At 38.5% G+C, this 19,786-nt stretch overlaps 1 protein-coding gene across 1 annotated transcript; it reads right to left on the reverse strand.

The window, feature by feature from the left end:
- Positions 1 to 356: 356 nt before the first annotated feature.
- Positions 357 to 1,890, reverse strand: LOC149844799 (putative BOI-related E3 ubiquitin-protein ligase 2). The gene is made up of 4 exons (XM_089997342.1): positions 1,698 to 1,890; positions 1,493 to 1,614; positions 1,153 to 1,397; positions 357 to 943 (listed from the first exon to the last, which is right to left on the reverse strand). The coding sequence occupies exons 1-4, from the start codon at positions 1,745 to 1,747 to the stop codon at positions 455 to 457; spliced, it is 906 nt and encodes a 301-aa protein (XP_089853468.1). The 5' UTR covers positions 1,748 to 1,890; the 3' UTR covers positions 357 to 454.
- Between the last annotated feature and the right edge of the window lie 17,896 nt (positions 1,891 to 19,786).

Raw genomic sequence — 19,786 nt, forward strand, 5'->3', positions numbered from 1 at the left:
TCTTCGGGTTATAAAAAAAAAATGCACACTTATCTAAGAAAAAAATTAATGAAGGTAAAATAAGCAAAAAAAAAAAAAGCCAATTTGGTGACGGTAAAGCTGGTATAGTTTCGAATCCGTCGAGGGTTAACCATCGTTAAATGGACGCTAATTACCATGAGTATGAATTTGGAATGTTAAGTATAATTTTGAATTATAAGCGCTTTTTAGCGACGAATCTGAATTATTTAAATAAAAAAAAAACCAAGAAAGATTCAAATGCAATTTTGTCATATCCATCACCTCAGGCTTTTAGTAGCGCGTCGACAAGTGCGGTGCAAGTTATGTAACTTTCAAAGAAGAAGAGGGTGAAATGAAATAAATGAATCAAACAAATAATTTTTTGTACTTTTTTTGTTTTTTCATTTTCTTCTTTGTTTTGATGATACAGGAGAAGAAATATGGGTGATGAGGATCACGACAAGTAGACCTGTACAGTGGCGTTCTTGGTGCAATTACAGATGGGACAGGCGTCGACGAGAGGAGCGCAGTCCCCGCAGAGGCAGAGGTGCCTGCACGGCAGAAGCAGCACGGTCGACGCCCCCTCACTGCACCGCCTGCAACCCCTCCTCTCCTCCAATTCTTGTTGCTTTCTCTTCTGCTCGTTGCTTGCTTCGCAGCACGACTCTGCGGTGTCCTCCTCGTTGCTCTTGAGCGCCTGCTCGAGGTTGCTCTTGAGCGCGTTAGCCGTCGCCTGGTTGCTCCGCGCCAGGTTCTGCCACAGCTGGTTCTCCACGCTCAGTGACCTCACCCTCTCCTCCAGCGCACAGTTCATCTTCCCGATGCTCTCGATCTCCGCGTCCGTCTGCTTCAGCTTCTTCATTACCGCCTCCTCCACCATCGCCATCAACCGCCTCGAGTGCCGCCTTCGCTTCTCCTCGAGGTCTAATATCACGCTCTCGATCTGCACGTCACCACCAACCCATTCGAATCGATCAAACAACTTAAAAAATAGAGGATATTAAATCGATGGGTGCAACTTGCAAGACAAGCCTTTTAGAACCATTCACTACGACAGCTGGATTGAAAAGCAGCTCCCGCCAGGGGAGCTAATTAAGCCATCCAACAACTCTGATTTGTATCAACAAAAGCAAAAACAGAAGAAAAAAGTACCTGAAGGGCAATGAATCGCTCGATTTCCTGCTGCTGCTGCTGAATCTGAGCGGCGACGTCCTCGCCTAAGAGGGAAATCACGTCGCCGGCGACCAAGTTCGGCGTCGCCGGATTCCGGCACGCCGGCGGGTATGAATAAGAGCAATCCCGGCCGCGTTTTCTCGAGTTGGTGAGATTGTTGTTGTTGCTGGTGAGGCCGCTTTGTGGTCCGCTCAAGACCGCTGTGCTCATCACGGGAATGAAATCTACAACGGAGAAGAACACCAACTAATCAATACCAAGAGAAGGGGAAGAAGGAAAATAATCGACGAAATACCATTGTTTTCTGTTGTATGCCTACCGGAATTGTTGTATGGAAGGAGGTTTCCCGCAGCCGGGAAGTCCTGCAACGTATCCGCTAGCGGTATGGGGATCCCGAAACTCATATTCAAGTTGTTGGTGTTCTCGCCCAACATCTTCTCTCTGTGAACCCGCAAGAACTAAAAGTTAGAATACCTGAAATACAACTTTTTTGTTCTGTACATATACATGAGGGAGGGAGGTACCTGTTTTGGAATTGTGCCAGGAAAGGATTGTATTGGGCATCAACAGCCATGGTCTTTTAGAGAGAGAGAGAGAGAGAGATTGTGAATGAAATGGCAGAGGGGAGGAAGAAGGTGTGGGGATATTTAGGCTTTCTGGTGAGAGAAAAAGAGAAGGGAGATTGGCGTTGGTTGGTTGGCTGGCTTACAAGTTTTACATTTGAGGTGGGGATGAAATAAATCAGGCAGTTGGTGTGAACCCACAGAGGAGAGAGAGAGAGAGAGAGGTGGTAAAGACTGAAGGAGTGAGAGAGGGAGATAAAAGAATGAAATATTCCTCCAAAGACCCAAACTGACGCAACAACCCTCACGACCCGCACCGTTTGCCACGCCGCATCTTCGCACGAGGACCTACGCGCTCCCCCACACGTGTGAAGCCCGACTCTCCACCACACCCAGCTTGAGTCCAGGTTGAGTCGAGGTAGGTTGTGTTCAGCTTGCGTGGCCATCTCTAGTGAAGTACTCAGTACCGTCTCGGGCTGAGTGGGTGCACCTAGTGGTCGCTATCATTGTTGTCAGAATCGGTTTTTGAGCTGAAACAAATCTTCAGAAAAAGAAAGAAAAAGCTCCAATCGAAATGAATCGAATGGAATCCAATGGGCTCGAATCGGTGTTTTGAAAAATAAATTAAAAAAATAAAAAAAGGAAAACTTTATATATAAAGAGAGAGACACTAGAGTAAGAGTAAGCATTTCCAACCATTTTTTTTCAAATCAAACCATGTGAATGTGCTTGGCATTGTGAATTTGCTAGGAATCGACTGATGGGTCGTGTGTTTTCTATAAAAAAATATGATTTTTGAACGCATTTATGAAGATTATGAGCCAATGATTTTAAAGTTTCACAAAAATCTAGTTTATGCATCAAAATTGGATGATTCAAGAGTGGTTTCTTATAAAAATCATGCAGGTAGATCACATATGTACACTTGGATACAAGAAAAAAAAACAAAAATCCATGAAAGTGACTGTTCATGCATTAGTTTTCATATATTCAGTTCTCATGTTCTAGTGATTTATATATAGGATTTATATTTAGCATAATCAATTGTAAGTAGGGATGGCTTTGGACCGAGGAAAAATGAGGTCCCGCCCCGCCTAGGGATGGCAGCGGACCGGAGGGAAACGGGGCTCATGGAGGACATGAAACGAGGATGAAGGTTTAAATCAAAACCCGTGCATGAATGGACTTATGCCCCCACCCCACTCTGTTACGGTCTTGATCCCCGCCTTGCTCTGCTTTGCCCCTGTCCACAATCCTTTTCTAGAGATGGTAATGGACTGAGGGAAAACGGGGCATTGCCCTGCCTCGTCCTGCTTGGATTGGGGATGGAGGACATGAAACGGGAATGAAGGCGGGGATGAAGGTTAAAATCAAAACCCATGCAGGGATGGAGGACAAGATTTTGAGACAGGGTGGGGGTGGGGGTGGAGACCTTGTTTCCTGCTCACGCCCCCATCCATTGCCATCCCTACCCGTCTTGCCTCATTTGAATAGGAGATTAAGGATATGAAACGGGGATGAAAGTTAAAATCAAAACCCGTGCAGAGATAGAGGAGAGTTTGGACTTACGCTTTTCCCAACACTGCCACATCCCCAATCCCCGTTACTAAAATGATAAAATACTCTTTAGGGATGACAGTGGACTAAGGAGAAATGGAGCCCTACCCCCTTTCCCTTTTGGATTTGGGATGAAGGACATGAAACGGGAATGAAGGTTAAAATAAAAAACCCATACCAAGATGGATGGCATAGAACGGAGGTGAAGACGTTGTCTAATTGTAAGTACAATCTAATTGAAGTATCATGCTATAGTTGTTTTGACTCAATGTAATGTAACTTCTTAGATGTGTTCAACATGCTTCATTTAGTGAAAAGATAACCCTAGGATGATGTTTTAAAAAAAAAAGAACATATTTTTTTTAAATAAAAAATCAATATATTTACAAGATCGAAAAAAACTGTACACAAGTTGGGTTCTAACGATTCAAAACCCCGTTATTACTAAAAACATGTATATTACATCCATGAGGTTACCTGAAACAAAAGAAGAAAAAAATAAAAGAAAAATGAAATACGTTTGATTTGATTTGATCACATCCATGTGGATCACTGTTTCGAACCGCTCTGACGATTCTGACAACATTGGTTCCGATGTCTCACATCCAGCATGAACCAAAAAAGGGTTTGGCCACTGACTGAGTCTATGTGATCCAAAACGACTTGAACGAGTTGTCCGAGTCGGGGTTTACAACTCGGGTTGGCCAACTGAGTCAGTGGGCCATGTTGGTCACGGTTCCTAGATCCTTTTTCATAATTTTTTTTGTTGCTATGAGAACCGAGTCCCAGTGTCACTAGGTGCGGGCCTACCTCATGTTTGACCGAGTCTGGAGCCGGACCAAGTGGCAGGAGATGCGTACGGCATGGTAGTTGCGGCACATGCGAGGCGTCGTGCTCCCACGTGCTACCTCGCGGAATGTGGGGCCGCTGTCCATGGGGAGGACAATTGGACAAAGAGACAACCGAATTCTCGTACTTTGGCGCTCCGCCCGAGTTGTCCCGCCCTGCCAGACTTTTTGGCTTTTGCTTGCCCCCTTCCGTCCTTCCTTCCCTTCATTTTATTTTATTTATTTATTTCTTAAATTTTGTCTTATTAATGTTTTTTTCGTTTCTTAAATATTTGTTTTTCACTTTTTTTTTGTTACGTTGAGATACAATTTTTTTTAAAAGCAATCATGAGATCGTTTTTCAACATCGGAATTTTTGAGATCCAACGGTCTTGATTAAGTGGTAAGGATGGGCACACCACAAGATATATCATTGCTCAGACATATTTTTCAAGTAAATCTTAACTGGCATTGCAGATAAAATTATTATAGTTCATTTAATATTCAAGCATGCTTTTAATCGATTATTTAAATTTGAAAATGCATTTTATATATGATAAAAAAAAATTCACAGTTAGACGGAAAATATGATTTATAGTAAGTGAGTTAATTATTCTGAGTCCATCTATGCAATCTGATCTACCTGAAATTATGCACGAGCAGTTGAGATTGCTCACTAGAAAGTTATCCATGTATCTATGTTGATTTCATTGTGACAAATATAGCGAGATTTATGAAAAAAAAACTCATAAAAATATCGCGAGAAATTACATGAAAGTTTTAAACTCTAATTTCTCAGGATAATTTCAAATTATCATGATTTTTTTGTATAAATGCATTTCAAATATTTATCTCGAGTTTTTGGCTGCCGATGTTTTGCAATTTTGAGCTTTTGTCACTATGGATGATATTGTGTTCCAATTATGCAAGGCAATTCAAGAGTTCAATTTTTCTTTTAATTATGATTAGAGGCATGGTTTTTTTATTTTTTAATCGATAAAAAATATTTTTTGATGTACTGATATATAAAAATTTTGTTTTTAATATATTACTAAAATCAATTAAAAAACTACTTAAATTATTAAAATACTTGCTTGTGTCTGTATGAACGTGTCATAGTTTGTTTCGTCGGTGCCACGAGGGACATACATCAAAATTGGCGTGTCGCTGTGACATAGCTTCTAAGGTTCGTGGTGACAATTATTGACTCATTAGACCCAATTCTCACGTTCAGTAAATGTGCACGTTAAAGCACATGAGCTTATCCATTGTACAATGTGAATTATGAGCTTACATCACAAGGACACGCCATTTTTTTGGGTTGTGTCCAGCACATAGTTACCAGAAGCTTCTTGCTACATTGGGGAAGCTCGTTTCTTTGGAAGCTCGTTTCTTAGCCAGAAAAGGAAAAACTTGGGGAACTTACTGCTTCAATATGAGAAGCCCGCTTCTTCTTAGTGGGAAACCATACTTCAATCTCGTTTCTCAATCACCTCCCCTTAAGTTTTTCATATTAAAACCAACGGGGCTCCGCTCGTATGGTAGCAGCAGATAGTGCATGTCACCTTGTATTGGGACGTTGCAGGTTCAAAACCCAATGGTATAGTTGTTTTATTGGTAGGGGTCAGCCCAGTGTGACAAATATCCCGAGATTTATGAAAATCTTGCGATAATATCGCGAGAAATTGCCTGAAAGTTAAAAACGGTAATTTCTCATGAGATTTTCAAAATATCGCAAAGTTTATGAAAAAACATAAATATCGTGATTTAAACATGATATTTATGTTTTAAATGGCTATTTATCGCAAAAAAATCCTATATTTTTTATTTTAAATATTTTTTATTAATATTTTCTTATAAAAATAATTTATATATTTTTAATTAATTTTGTATTGCTGAGATTTTGCCAAAAAATGTGAGATTTATGAATTTTTTTTAATTTCTCGCAAGTTTTTGAAAAATGAGAAATTGCCGATAAAAACTTTTGTCTCTATGGGTCAGCCTAACCCCAGCTTGCCTTTCAAAGAAAAAAAGAAAAAGTTTTCATATGAAAAATTAATAATTAGCTCGTCTGTTGATTTTATATTGTTTTGTATTTGTTTTGACTTTATTGCATATCTGCATTTGCTCGCACTTCAAACATACGGGTGTAACTGGGTCAGGTATACACGACCCGACCCGACCCGATCCGACCAACCAGAACTGTTATTGGTGGACCCGTAGGTTTGTGTCGGTCCAAAAATTAGACTTGTAGTGAAAATGGGTTGGGTCTTGGGTATTGTAAATATTGAAGACCCAAACCAGAATGAACTTGATCTGATTATGTACCCGAACCCAAATGGTTTTCAATATTTTACAACTGAACCGACACGAACCCAGTTTGCACCCAAACCAACCCATACCCGACCGACTATATACATGAACCAGTTCAATTGACCAAGTTCGCGAGTCAGCTGGTTCAGAACTCGTTAAATTTGAGGTCAGGTTGAAGTGAAACCTAGAATATTAAATTTGATAGGTTTTTTAATATGATATATCGTTGGTTTTTTTGTTTCAACATGAAATGATTGGTTGATATCAAAACATTCTTTTTATATTGAAATTTTGGTATTGTTGAGAATAATTTTAAGCTTTTGATTGTTAGCATATAATTTTAATAAGTAGTTGATTTTATTAATTTACATATTTTTTTTATTGCCGAGGAATTAAGTCTAGAATGTCAATCATATCAAGACTCAAACTGAAACCCCAACCTGATCCGAATCAAAATGGGCCTATTAAAGATCTGAACAGATTATACATAACCAACCAGATGCATACCTGAATCCGTTAACCCATATGGGTCCATAGTTTCTAAGAGTACCTAAACCCCAATGAGATTGGGTCGGGTTTAGGTCTTACTTTTATACCCGATTCAGAATTGAATCTGATAAAAGCCCAACCCGAACCAGGGTTACACCCCTAGTGAAAGATGCATAAATAACAAACATTCTTTACCAAGTCATTAGGAATAAAAACAAATATATCGTGGTAGAGTGGGGAGCAAGTGACTATCAAAGTTAGGTCTCTGTCTCGAATTAACAAGGGTTTTAAGGTGTTTTTTAACAGACCTTGCAGATGTGTTCAGCATAGTCGATCTGCTAGAAAACGAAAGTTGGATTTTATTTTTTTGATGAAAAATATAACTTTTTATTCCTTTAGTATTTATAAAAATTTTAGACCCTTGATAAGAGTTAATTCATATAAAATCAAGCATGTAGAAAATATATATATGGTCAGATTTGAAAAAAAATATGAAAAAAAACTTCAAAAGTCCCTTATGGTATGAACAGATCGGAGTAGGCAGCTATCACCTATATTAACCTGACCCGAGTCAAAATGGGCTTATTAAAGATCCAAACAGATTATACATAACCAGATTCATACTCGAACCCATTAACCCATATGGGTCCATAGTTTCTAGAAGAAACCAAACCCAAATGATATTGGGTCGGGTTTGGGTCTTTCTTTTATACCCGATTCAGAATTAAATCAAGCATGTAGAAAATATGTATACGGTCAGATTTGAGAAAAAAAAACATGAAAAAAACCTTCAAAAGTCCCTTATGGTATGCACGGATCGGAGTAGGCAGCTATCGCCTATATTAAACACTTAAAATAACTGTCTAGATAGAATATTTGAAAGTATCACTAATTTGTCACATAGTAATGTAAGTGCTCCTGTCGTGCCATTGATTTTATGGAGATCCGACGGTCCATACAAACTACCATTCTCATTATATTTATCAAATTGCTAGCTCTTTCCCTGGTGGTTAATATAAAAACAAAAATTAAAAAGAAAAAAGTGAAAGGATCATCCTTGGTTATTTATGAAATAAGATTATACCATATAAGTTTCTCATGTCAAGGCTCATGAGTTTGGCAAGAGAATAAGCAAAGGATATAGCTCAATGAGTTGCAAGCCACTACTCATTACTAGGGGTGTTAACGGGTCGGGTTTGGTTCGGATACAGGTAGAATCAGACTTGGCCTCGATTTTTGGGTATGGTATCCCGTCAGGATCTAGGTCTAATCAAACCCATCATAAGAGAAACCATACCGGGATCCAATAAAAACTACATGAACTAGACCCAGGCCATACCTGATAAAATAATAATTTTTATCATTTTGACATTGAAAAATTATGAGTCTTAATAGAAACCCGTGTGGGGCCCTATATGGTTTGGTAGGGGTCAGGTATGGGTAAACCTGACCCGTTAACACCCCTTACTCATTACCATGTCATGAGGCACTGAGTTAAGAGCATTATAGATTGTTGAGTAATTCTCAAATGCCCACCAAAACTTTGTATCTTTTTTTTTTTCTCCTTCTCTTAATTAATAAGGTAATTTATATATTGGCACCTAACGATTTGATAAATTTACATTTAGCAACCTCAGATTTTAAATATTAAATACAGATACCTAAACTTTAAAGATTTTACTCAAATACCGCCCCTCGCTTTTTTGGAGGATGGTTGTTTAACTTCGACGAAAATCGTTCTCGCCCAGATGAGAAAATGATTCTCATTGGCTCCATTCTCTCACGTCAAAGCAAAGGTGAGAAAATGACTCTCATTTGCTTTGCAAATAAAGGCTGCTTTCTCGTTAGCAGCCAGAATCAGAATCATATGGGGCCTCTTGTGATTCTAATTCATGTGATTCCAAATCACATTCGATTTTAAATCGTATCGTGCACAGCAAAGCAGATGTACACCTAACTCTAGCTAACTTTTTTAAAATGATAATTTTAATCAAATTTTTTATTTAAATTATTGATTGTCAATTTTGTAGCCATCCACTTTTGTAGATATACTTTGCAGTAAGTAGCTTCTAAGGCCTACTCCCCAGTAGGCAGGGAGACCTCAAGGTTTTATTTTTTGAAAGGCAAGCTGGGGTTAAGCAGATCTCTACCCGTTAGACGATACCAGTGGGATTCGAACTTACAACGTCCCAACAGAAGGTGACGTGCACTAGCTGCTCCTACCAGACAAGCGCGGATCCCCCGTTGGTGAGACCTCAAGGGTTTTATCAACCGGGGAGGCATGCCAATGTGCGGAAAGTGATGTGGGTTTTCTCTTGGCCTAGGAAATAAAAAGTTTCCAAGAAAATAAAAGAAACTCATCATGCGGGTCTTCTAGGCAGTTTCATGAAAGGTTAGGCATCCATTTTAATTATTTGAAACCTAAGGCAGCTAAACATAAATGTGCGGTATCTCAGGGGTCTACAGGCAACTTATCCTAATTGATAGCATGCCCACCATCTCTCTTCCAAAAAAAACTCAACAAAAAAAATGTCCACCATCATTTTCAGATTTTTCAAAAGACCCCTAACTTTTGCAAATTTAAGCAAACTAATAACCCAATCCTGTCCAGGTTTAATATTGGTTTAATGTTGATCATGGAGCTAAACTTACCATGCTATTTTTAAAGAAATTCATCTTCAAATTGTTTTATGTTTAATATAAATTTATTTGGTTATCATGTTGATCACTTATTTTTTGAGAATGAAAAATCAAACCAAAAATGATTTAAAAGGTTGTAACTGAATATTCTTTAGTTATTCTTGTATGGGTAAATTGGTTATTTGAGTACGTAAGTTTAATGGGAGTTGAATCATACTTTTACTTGATTAACTTAATTCAAAAACTTGTAATGATTTGAAAAATGAAAAAACTTTGTTGAATATACTAATAGAAAAGTCTGGAGATCAGATCAATTGAAAAGTACCCTATTTTGTTATGAAAGTTTTAAAATTAGTGATTTCTTTCCACCAAAAGTGTTTTAAAATGTTTAGTCCCATATCTAAGAGAAATCAGTTTTTCTAGTGGTTTAAATACAGGCTTTGTTCTCTATTCTTTACTTTGGTAAGCCTTGAGTCTTTAGGTGGCTTGCGGACATTGCTTGCCATTGTGCAGCAACGAACGCGCCGTTCGCGCGCGTGCGTGTGTGCACAAGGGCGCTTGAGGCGCAATGTGGCATTTTGACGGTGCACTTTGCACTTTGCAGCGGTACGAGGTGCAAATGTCTGTTTTGCCTTTTCGGTTTTTAGTTAAAGGCTTTAAGTTGCATGTATATTGAGTTAATGTTGCATTGTGACTGTTTGATGATTTTGAAGGCCTTTGATTGACAGTTAAAGGTGGGTGACCGTTCAGGTACCTTTTCGTTCTTTTTCCAAACCGTCAGATTTATGGCCATTAATCTCATTTATCGCAAAACGTTTTGGCCTCTCTAAAAGTCTATAAATATCTTTTATTTTCGTCTTTTGAAAAACAAAAGAATTTTTTGACTCTCCAATCTTCTTCTTCCTTCTTCTCGATTTGGCTTGCTGAGTACAAGTGTGCTAGAGATCATCTATCCTTGCGAAGCAGTGACTCTCTTGAGGTTCAAGCCTAGTTGTATCCTGGGAACTCAGTCGCAACAAACCCCTTTTCGCTTCTTCAGACTTCCCGGAGTGGGGCGATTGAAGTTCTAAAGATAGCGATCTTAATTAAGAACGTGCCTCTAGGCTTGATATCTCTTTTCTTAAATCTTGTTTTGCCACAAGGCTGAAATAACACATTTTTCATTATCATGATTGTAAAGAGAGAGAGAAAGAGAGAGAGAGCGAGAGAGAAATTCATTCATCTTTCTATATTTCTTTTTAAGATAATATTTGCTATCCATGTGGGTTCTAAACTCAGTTAAAAAAAACTTTTTTGTGTGTGTGTGTGTGCATATATGACCCTCCAAATATGATTTACATGTTACCAGCCCTAGATCATGTTTTCTAATGTTTATAGTGGATATTTTATGGAATTAAAAAATGAATGATCATATAGTATTGTAGACACCAAATTTTTTTACGATGCCAAAACTAATGTTTTTTCAAGTGTGCAGGTATCAAGAATTGGACATGCCTAACATAGATGACAAAACTAGTTTAGTGGTCCATCACTAGATGGCATAACTGTTTACCCATCCACTATAGATGGAACAAGAGTGTTGTCTGCAAGGTGGATGGCACAACCAGATTGTAAAAACCTAAAAAAAAAAGAGGCTTGGATTCGAGTCGGATCCGAACCCGAACCTGACCCGAACCCAACCTGAGGCCACTACCTTTCTCGTGCTTTCTAAAAACAGAGAGGCAGGGGAGGGGTTTCAAATAGAAACCCTCTTTCCACTCTCGCTCTCTCGTCTCTCTCTCTACCCGACCCCCTGCCCCCCTTCCTCCAACAGGCTCCTTTTCGGCAAGCTTCTTCCCGGCAACCTCCATGTACACTCTCCTCGTTCTTCTTCTCCTTTTCCTTCCGTGTCTCTCTCCCTCACTTCTCCAATTTAACAGGGAGGGTCTGAGCCACCTCCCTGCCTCCCTCAATCGAAAGGGAGGAGCAAAGCCCCTCCTTGCTGCCTTAGATCGCAGGGAAGGGGCAGAGCCCCCTCTCTGCAATATGTTTTGCGAGGGAGGGACCCAACCCCTCTCAATGCCTCTGTTTGTAGGAGAGGGGTCAAGCCCCTCCTCGCATGTCGTATTTGGCGAGGGAGGGGTCAGGCCCTCCCTGTGCTCCCTGCAGCCAAGGGAAGGGTCAAACCCAATCTCCTCCACCATCTTTAGCAGGGGAAGGGCCCAGCCTCCTCCCTGCACTCTTTTACGACATAGGAGAAGGTCGAGCCCCTCCCTGCTCCCTTTTTTCGGCAGGGGAGGGGTCGAGTCTCCTCCCTACACCCTCGTTGTTTAGGGAACGGGTTGCGATCCTCCCTGCACCTTCCAGCGACAGGGAAGGGGTTGCATACCCTTTGGCAGGGATGGGGCCAATCCCTTCCCTGCACCCTCAGTTTGGTGGGAGAGGGGCTGAGCTCCCTCTGTGCACCTTCTCCTTCTAGTAGGCAGGGGCGTCATCCCTGCCTCCGCTAATTTCGACAGGCAGGGGAGAAGCCCCCTGCCTCTCCCCTTTTTTTTTTGATCGACGGGCAGGGGCCTCGCCCCTGCATCCTTGCTTCTTCGGCAGACAGGGGTGAATCCCGTTGCCTCCCTTGTTTTTGTTAGGCAAAGGCTTTACCTCTGCCTCTCTTCCACCTTGTCAGGCAGAGGCACAACCCCTGCGTACTCTCATGTTCGGAAGGCAGGGGCGCAACTTTTGCCTCTGTTCAATTTTTCGGAAGGCAGGGGTGCAACCCCTGCCTTTGCCTAAACCATCGACAAGCAGAGGTGCAGTCCTCTGCCTCCCCATTGTTTGCTGACAGTAGGTCAACAGGTGCTCGCGGCCCCTACTTCTTTCACGTCAAGATAGCCGTAATGTTTTTGTCGTCTCTACCTTTCTGATTAAAATAGCATGTTGACGTCTTGCTTTTGCAGCTCATACGATAGATCCTGCTCGCACCCTGCGACCTAACATGTTAATCGCTTATACCCGCAGACGTCAATAAGTTTGCAACTCCCCAAGGTAGGGAAAGATTGCACAGAGGATTTAGACAATTAAATTGAGTTCAATTAACTAAAAAGGATAATTAAATAAATATATATGCATATAGATATTTATATGAGTACGCATTTAACTTAAGGACGTAGTTTCACGTTCCTTGTCCTTTATTTTCTATCATGTCTTTACTTTTCCGTCGTGCTTTGCGCCCAGGCTCTTGCTTTTGCAAATGTTTCGTTATTGCCTTGTCATTACAGATGATGTTCAAGTTTTTGCTCATTGCATGTTCTATAAAAGGCATCCTCGTGGAGGATGCAAAAGACATTTATCACTCTCCCTCTTGCGACAAGAGTTGAGTCAGGCACTTAACGATACATTATCGTCTAAGGAGAGGGATTCCTAGCAGGGATCTTGGCTTTTTGAGTAAGCAGTCCTGCAAAGTAGACTTAAGAATTCAGGGAGCTGCACAAAAGCATCAAAGATTGCTCAAATCAAAGTATTTGGAAGGATGTGATTGGTTTGTTCTGTTCATCTATCTGACATATATCAGGTGACCCCGAATTGGGGCTTGAGCAAACTTCTTAGCGGGGGGTCTGTTGAGAAACCCGTATCTCATTTATCGAGGCCAATATCAAGTCATGCAAGGCATGTAGATACCATGATAGCGGATGGGATTCTTAAAAATCGCATGCCAAATGTTGGCACAAGTTATTAGTTGTTTCAAAAGATAAAGAATGTCAAAAATAAAGTTTGAGAAACACTTTTGTTGAGGCTCCTATTGAGGAACTATATCTCTTTCATCCTAGAGTACTCGTAGTCTCTCTTGTGCACCTACTAATTTTTCGAGAAACTGACTCATTCTATGGGTATAGGTGATGATTAGGTACATCACGAGCGATGGCAAGATGGCTTCAAAATTTCCTTTTTCCTGCTCTTAGCTCACGTCCTTGATGTTTTTGGGTTTTGTCACGGATTTTCCTTTGGATATCCGAATTTTGTACTATTTGGGAACTTCTTTAAATGAAAGTGGTTTTTCCAAGTGTTTTGCAAGTATCATGTGTAATATCGAAACATAAACCCGACTCGTTAATCATTTATACCCGCAGACGCCAACAAGCCCGTAACTCCCTAAGGTTGGGAAAGATTGCACGGAGGATTTGGACAATTGAATTGAGTTCAATTAACTAAAAAGGATAATTAAATAAATACATATGCATATATGTATATATATATATTTATAAAAGTATACATTTAACTTAATGACGCGATTTTGCGATCATTGTCCTTTACTTTCTGTCATGTCTTTATTTTGTCATCGTGCTTTGTGCTCAAGCTCCTGCTTTTACAAATGTTTTGTTATTGCCTTGCCATTGCAGACGACGTTCAAGTTTTCGCTCATTGCATGTTCTATGAAAGTCATCTTCGTGAAGGATGCAAGTGGCATTTACCACTCTCTCTCTTGTGACAAGAGTTGGGTCGGGAGCTTAACGATACATCCTCATCTAAGAAGAGAAAAATCTAGTAGGGATCCTGGGTTTTCAAGTGAGCAGTCATACAAAGTAGACTTGAGAATTTAGGGAGCTGCACAAAAGCATTAAAGACTGCTCAAATCAAAGTATTTTGAAGAATGTGATTGGTTGGTTCTGTTCGTCTATCCGATATATCTTGAGTAACCTCGAATTGAAGCTTGAGTAAACTTCTTAGCGGAGGTTCTGTTGAGAAACCTGTATCCCATTTATTGAGGTCAGTATCAAGTTATGCAAGGCATGTAGATACCACGATAGCGGATGAGATTCTTAAAAATCGCATGCCAAATGTTGACACAAGTTATTGTTTGTTTCAAAAGATAAAGAATATAAAAAATAAAGTTTGAGAAACATTACATCTTTGTGAAACATTTTTGGTGAGGCTCCCATTGATGAACTATACCCCTTTCATCCTAGAGTACTCGTAGTCTCTCTTGTGCACCTACTAGTTTTTTGAGAAACTAACTCATTCTATGGGTACAGATGATGATTAGGTACATCACGGGCGATGACAAGATGACTTCAAGATTTCCTTTTTCTTGCTCTTAGGTCACGTCCTGAACGTTTTTGGGTTTTGTCACAGATTTTTCTTTGGATATCCGAATTTTATACTATTTGGAAACTTCTTTAAATGAAAGTGGCTTTTCCAAATATTTTACAAGTATCATGTATAGTGAGTTTTGATTCTTTTAGCTAACGTGTCCAAAGTTGTCAGCTTGCCTTTCTAAATTCAATAAAAGAATTATCTTTCGTTGATTACATAAATAAACTTTGAAAAGAAAAAGATTTTTTCTAGTCTCTTGCCTGTTTTCTGAAATGTTCACAAGTTTAAAATTTTAGGGCGTTACACAGATTGTCGTATGTTGCACCAAACTTGCAGATAAGTTTTGAAACTTATCTTTATCTAGTTTCAATTGTCTTGTTACTTCTTTCAGGATGAAAGGACTCCTCCTTGGAATGAGTTTAGTATGGAAAAACTCTTCTAAATAGATAAGCCTGCTAAACCCTATAAATAAAGACTCACCTCTACTGTGAAAGGGCTGGAGATTTGAAAATCCTACCTATGTATTGGCTCTGTAAGATTAAGCCTACCAAAATGATGCCAACATGTTGTCCAAGCTATCGAAGAACGATTACATCTACAGACAGAAGAATGAGCTTCAATAAAGAAACAAACCCCTTCGTTTGAAAAAGTATTTTTTTATATCCTTAATTTGTTTAAATCAATCTTATTTAGTATGTGCATTAAGTACTTATACACGTTTTTGTGTTTGTTCTGCATATTGCAACACATGACAAAGCGATTCGACCTACGAAGTTAAGAAAACCTGTCTTGTCTTTACCTTCCAGCAAGACAAAGGATGCTCGACGCTTATAGCAACATTTTGTATATTTTGAAGAAGAATCCTAAGTCCCATCTTTCCCAACCTAAATTTAATCATCAACAACTATATTGAATTTTCAACACTCAAAAAATCATAATTTTTATGCAAAGATACAATTTAAGGATCTAATTCATCCATGAGGTCATATTTTGGTCAAAAACTTCAATTTCAACTAGGGGCCGGTTTGGAACCCACTAGATAGCCAATATTTTTTCTTCTTTTTCAAATATTTATTTGCTAAAATTATGTAACGTGCCAATTTCTTAAATGACAAAGCAACCCTTTGATTTGCGTTTCTTCCTCGATTTTAAAAGTTAAATAATACATTTTTGCACTTACTTTTTCCAGTATTGATTTCATCCCAACTCGGTCACGAGTCAGTAGATATTGTCTTAATATTTCTACTGTGGTTATATATCTTTAGCTCATTATCTTCTTTTAGGGATGTCAACAGATCGGATTTGGATCCAATATCAGACTGAATTTTCACTTTGATTAGCCAAATTTGTTAAAGTTAGCCAAATCCAATCAACAATCGGATTTTGATGCAGCTTGGGATTTTACATATCTGAATGTAGAGAAAAATCCAGATTAGGCACTGCCCTTTTGCATCTGAATACCTATCTAATTGGATTGAATACATAAGAGGCTACATAACCGAATGCGGTCCTTTTACTTCCCTATCTAACTTGACCCTTGTATACAAAAGAGAGAGAAAGAACTTCTAGAAAAAGAAAATCAACACCCTTTTGAGAGAGAGAGAGAGGGAGCTTCTAGAAAAAGGAAATCATTAAGCATTTAAGAGAAAAAGAAAGAGAGAGAGAGGGAGAGAGCTTTTAGAAAAAAGAAATCAACACGGATCTTTGCCCAGTATCAAATAGTAAGATAACGTTAGCCCCCATAGAAATGCATTTCAAAAGAAGCATTCAATTTTTCAGATTGCAAAATCCAAGGAGGTCCAAACCATTTCGGTCAAGAATGGAGTGAAAAAGAAAAAAAAATAAGAAAAAAAGTAAACCCTCTTGGATTGTCAAAGTCACGCTCTCTTTCTCCAAGAAGCATCATCAATGCTGCCCCTTACGTCTGCTTCCAATTCACAAGTCTAGAAAGTTGAAGAAAAGGAAAGAAAAGAAAAAAGAAAACTATGTGCATTCTTATCTTGTAGTGGATGGATAAATGAATGGATTCCCAACCTTCAATTTCTTCTTCCCCGCTCCATTATTGCTTCCATCAACCACAGCCATAGCACTAATCTCATTTGTTTAACCCTAAAAACACTTATTAACAGCGTTTGTGGTTCACCCAGTTGGCTAGGGCGAACATCGGGGCGTGCATGGGCCTTAGATGTCAAAGTTCGATTATCTTCGAGATCAAACTCACGCCCCAAGTAAGAGTTGGCGTAGTCGGGTGGGGGCCTTGGCTGCTAGACGAGCGGTCAAGGTTTTGTCCTTCTGCGTAAGCCAACGCGTAGCATAGGCCTCGGGTCAAGGGTCCCAGACTCAGTTTTATGCTGTCAGAAAGACGACCGTAGGTATAACACGTTGAGCCAGCACAACCAGGTCTTCGTGCCGGGTGCAGTTTCTTTGCGTTATAAATTCAAAAAAAAAAAAAACTCACTATAATCATGGGCCGGTTTACTCTGTTAAGGTTAATTATCATAGTGTGAGGCTAATTAGGGCTCAATCCTGATGGGTTCATCGTAATTAAAAAAAGAAAAGTCACCTAATAAGAAAAAAAAGCAACACCAATATGTTGACAGTGTCATATTTTTCCAACCATTTAGTTCAATATGTAGTGTCAAACACCGTCATCTATATACGTACTTCCTCATCAATTTTATTCAAGAAAAAAGCTGTTTGTGAGCCGTGGAATCAGGCCTAGACATGGACATATATATAGAGAAAGCAAGTGCATTTATGCTTTCTACTTTTGTTGGCCGAGTTTAAGCACCTTGCCTATGTATTTAGGCTTATCCCGCCTTTTTCTTTTTCTTTTCTTCTTCTTTTCTCTATTCAACTTGTAAAGTCCTTGTCTACACATTGGCCACCAACATTTTTCAAAAGGATATCTGATACCTCTCCTTCCTTTCACCTTCCTCAACCCCTAGCATGACATTGCTTGTGATGCATTCATTATTATACAGGGAGTCACTAGAATATGACAACTGAGATATGAGAACTAGAAATATAAGAACTAGAAATATAAGGATTTTCAACACTTTTTTTGCAAATCCAACCATGTAGATGTGCTGGTCATGGTGAATGCGCTAGGAATCAACCATTGGATCGTATATTTTTTAAGAAAAAAAATGTGATTTTTGAATGCTTGAATATTTATGAAGATTATGAGTCATTAATTTTAAAGTCTTAAAAAAACTTGTTTATGCATCAAAATCGGACTATTCAAGAGCGGGTTCTTATAAAACCAAACATACAGATCATATATGTTATATTCAAGAGAAAAGAACAAAAAAATTCATGAAAATAGCAGTTCACACATTAGTTCTCATATTCTAGTAACTATATATATGGGTAACTAAAATATGTTTACTGTTATGAACTAGGATTTTCATAAGTTTTTTTTTACTTTTTTTTCAAAAAATTTATCGTACGAATGTGATTTAGATGCTTGATTTTATAGAAACAGACTCTTGGATCATCCAATTACAAGAAATTTTTAAGGGTTAACAATCAATAGCTTATAATTTTCATAAATATTCAAACATAAAAAATCACATTTCTTGATCTATAATTCAACGGTCGATTCCTAGCAAATGGATCACACCAAATGCATGAAAATCTCTATTCATACCAGCAAACATATTAACATATTCCAGTTTCCCATATATATATATATATCATATTTTTGACCAAAGTTGGCTTTATTTTTGTATTCGTTAACTCATGTTTGCATGTGGGCCCATCCCGTCTCTCATTCCTAATCCAATCATGCTAAGGTTTGAATTTCCATTGTCCATTTTTGAAGAATCAACAGCTTAGATTAGTCATGATAACGTGTGGGACCTACCACCACATAATCATGGTGGGACCAACATGTGGATCGATGGCTCTTTATTTTTTTGTTTTTAATGAAAGGCGTTACTTGAGCCCATTGCTTAGGTTTCCCTGGAACATGATGATTCCTGACCACTAACCCTAGTTTGGCGTGACAGCATGGTCATAGATTGCCCAATTGGTATAATAATGGTGGGGTTGGATGAAACACCGTTGCTTGTGATGCCTTCCTTGTACGATGTGCCCTAAAGATGCTTATGGGTTATGGCTTAAAGTCTATAGGGGGTAATTAAAATATGTTTAGCATCAACCAACCAAATATGTTTATTGGTATGAGCCAAGATTTTCATATTTTTTTATTTTTTATTTTATTTCTTCATAGAGATGTGATTTAGACAGATGTGTTCTATGTGCTTGTTTTTATAAGAATAGGGTCTTGAATCATTTGATTTTGATGTGTGGATAGGTTTTTATAAGGTTTCAAAATCAACAGTCTACAAGTTTTTTTCATGATCCAAAAGTCAATTAGGGGTGAATCAATCACGCAGAACACATCCGTAAGGTTAGATTTTCTAAAAAAAAAATACATTAGGCACAAGATCAGGCAGGAATGAGTTGAGTAGCTTCCCACTGCTATATATATATAGATAAAGAGAGAATAAAACACAAATACTTTTGATTTGAATAAGGCTTACTATATGTAACTATTATTGGCAATGTTGGCCTTGAATCATTTGGCCATCGATTCAACTGTGTCGATTGATATCGATACTCAAGTGAATCGTTTTGTATTGGCCAAAAAATAATAATAAATTATTACATGTCAATCATAATAAAACATGTGTCAAAACTACTAAAATCATTTTAAAATAATATTAAAAATATTTTTTAGTATTTGTATATTTATTAAAAATAATCAATTCAAGCTTGCAGCGTATTGATTTTCTGCCAATACGATATGTACCTGGCGATAGATAAATTGATTGGCAAACACATTCTATTTCACAAAAGAAGAGATAGAGAGGGAGAGATTATTATTATTATTATTATTTCATTTTATTTTCCTTTTTCACTTTAAGCTCCTTGCTTTAATTAGTTGGAGTTCGCAGGATTCCGTACAAGTTCATTAGAAGATCAAGATTTGAAGTACTTGCAATAAAGATAGGCTGGAATTTTGGGAGCTTATCTTCCCAATATTATACTAAGATGTGACGTTAATCTCAGAATAAACGCTACTTTTGTTTGTCAAAGTTTCCTTTCAAAAAAATTATCACCTTAGGAAGCAAAGCAACGCATTTTATGATT

This window comes from Nuphar pumila, chromosome 2 (genome assembly GCF_984573655.1).
Source record: "Nuphar pumila chromosome 2, dmNupPumi1.hap1.1, whole genome shotgun sequence".
NCBI lineage: Eukaryota > Viridiplantae > Streptophyta > Magnoliopsida > Nymphaeales > Nymphaeaceae > Nuphar > Nuphar pumila.